The 1,833-nt window shown below is 48.7% G+C and overlaps 1 protein-coding gene across 7 annotated transcripts in view; it reads left to right on the top strand.

Moving 5' to 3' along the window:
* The first annotated feature begins 261 nt into the window (after positions 1-261).
* Positions 262-1,833, top strand: part of ZNF618 (zinc finger protein 618) — a 44,363-nt gene continuing 42,791 nt past the window's right edge. For 4 of the 7 annotated variants that reach the window (XM_017740322.1, XM_017740319.1, XM_017740323.1 and 1 more), the window contains exon 1: positions 572-655. In XM_017740322.1, the coding sequence (XP_017595811.1) occupies positions 643-655 (13 nt within the window). In that variant the 5' untranslated portion in view covers positions 572-642. Of the gene's footprint in view, positions 365-553; positions 656-1,833 lie in introns of those variants that run through there. The other 3 variants (XM_017740317.1, XM_017740324.1, XM_017740320.1) reach the window with 3 other exon arrangements.

Below are 1,833 nucleotides of genomic sequence, written 5' to 3'. Positions count from 1 at the left end.
AAGTTGAGTTCTGATGTAAACTGAAGTTGATTTTACTGGCAGCTCTGTCCCTGGCTCTGAAATGCAGCTGTAAAGCTGTAACCTGTGTGCAAGGCATAGTTCCAGTGGGGAGGAGAGGGATTTCTGTGGTCCTGTCTGCAGCCCTAATTCTGCCTCTCCTCACTGCCAGTCTGGAAGGAATCCTCAAAAGAAAGGCTCAGGTCAAAGGAATTGTCCGTGAGCCTGCGCGGGAAATGTCCTGCCAGCTTAGGAAGCCATAAATGTGTTCCTTTCCATCTAGGTGCCCCTCTGGCTGCGGAAAGGGAGAAGAAGCCTCTCTCCAGAGCTGTCTTTGTGCTGCCCTGGGTGGAATCCACAGAAACAAGTGAGGGTCCCAGATGTTTTGTTTTTTTCCCTGATGTGTTGTAAGGAAGCAGTAGCTGCACTCTGGGTCTTCTGGGGAGGCTGCTCAGGTAGAGTGTGCCCTGGACACAGCTTGGAAAGGTGTTTCCCGGTGGGAAGCATGCAGCACGTTCCTCAGAAAATGCCATACTTTCCTGTTTCTTTGCATCAGGTGGATTAGTCCTGGTGACTGGCTCTTCCTGAAGAGTGTTGGTGTTACTCACCGTTCCTTTCAGTGAGGCAGATATCCCAGGAAAGCTGATGCCTTTTCCAGGTACTGCCACACAGCTGTTCCCCAGCTCCAGCCCTCTGGGTTTGTCACCAGCAGGACTTCAGCATCTGCCAGCAGATTTTCAGGAAAAGGAGTGTGAAACTGAGGATCAGAGCATGTCACGGACTGTCCCTTTTTGGGGGCAGAAACATCACAGCCTCAAATAGAAAGGTGACATAAATGTACTGCAGCTGTAAGAAGTCCAGCCCCTACCCTTTAAGAGATGCTGCTGGACTTTATGTTTGGGAAACCTTGTGTGCCAAGGTGAAGAGGAATGTGAAATTATCATAGAATGTATGATTTAAAATAGAATTCCTGATGTTGGGTGCTTCCTCTGTCATTCCCAAACCTGCTGGTGCAAAGGAGCCGTGCTGACCATGGAACAGGACAAGCAGTGCTGTGCAGACTGCCCTCTTCTCATTGGCCTGCTTTTATCTTGACTGGGACCTGCAGCATTTCTGGATGTTAGGAATAATTCAGCAGGCTGTTGTAATCTCTTTACATTCAGCAGTTTGCCCTTCCACGTGGAGGCTGTCCCTGCTAGACAGCTGTTCCTGCAGTGCTCTGCAAGAGTGGGATCAATAGGATTCAAGGGTATCTGCAGAGTGCCAATTGCTGTGAGAGCTCCTCTATCAAGTACCTTTTGTTGCTTCTGCCATTGAAAGCTCAGTGTGAATTCTGGGCCAGGGGAAAATTGTTCTTCACCTTGGATAATCCTTGAGGAGCTCCTGCAGCTGCTGTGGGGAGAGCCCATCGTTTGGGACCCTTCATGGGCTGTGCTGTCAGCACTGCAGAGATGTCAGCTGCATTGTTTGCAGTCTGGGTTTCTGGGATGCTCTTGGAGCCCAGTGGAAACCAGTTTGTACACAGCTGTTGTGGTATTCCTGCACTTAGGAGGGCGGGTTGAATGATCTGTATTTTTAACTGTATTTTTAGTGATACAGAGCTCCTGACCTATCAACACATTTCTGATTGCTCTTGTTCCCTTCCTGAGTTTCTAAAGTAAAATCCACCGAGGCCAAGTGCCCTAAGGAAAGAAGTGTCTTGTTCTGGCTGTCACTGCTGGGCATGTGTTCTCTGCCCCCTCTTTCCTGCCAAAATGAAATATGTGCTTCCTTCTCTGTGAAATATTTGAAGCAAACCAACAGAATTTCTCCAAATCTTGAATGCAGGATCTGGGA

The sequence above is a fragment of the Corvus brachyrhynchos genome, unplaced genomic scaffold (assembly GCF_000691975.1).
Source record: "Corvus brachyrhynchos isolate BGI_N302 unplaced genomic scaffold, ASM69197v1 scaffold305, whole genome shotgun sequence".
Taxonomy (NCBI): domain Eukaryota; kingdom Metazoa; phylum Chordata; class Aves; order Passeriformes; family Corvidae; genus Corvus; species Corvus brachyrhynchos.
Note: the sequence above shows the minus strand (reverse complement) of the source record. Positions and strands in the feature narration are given on the sequence as shown.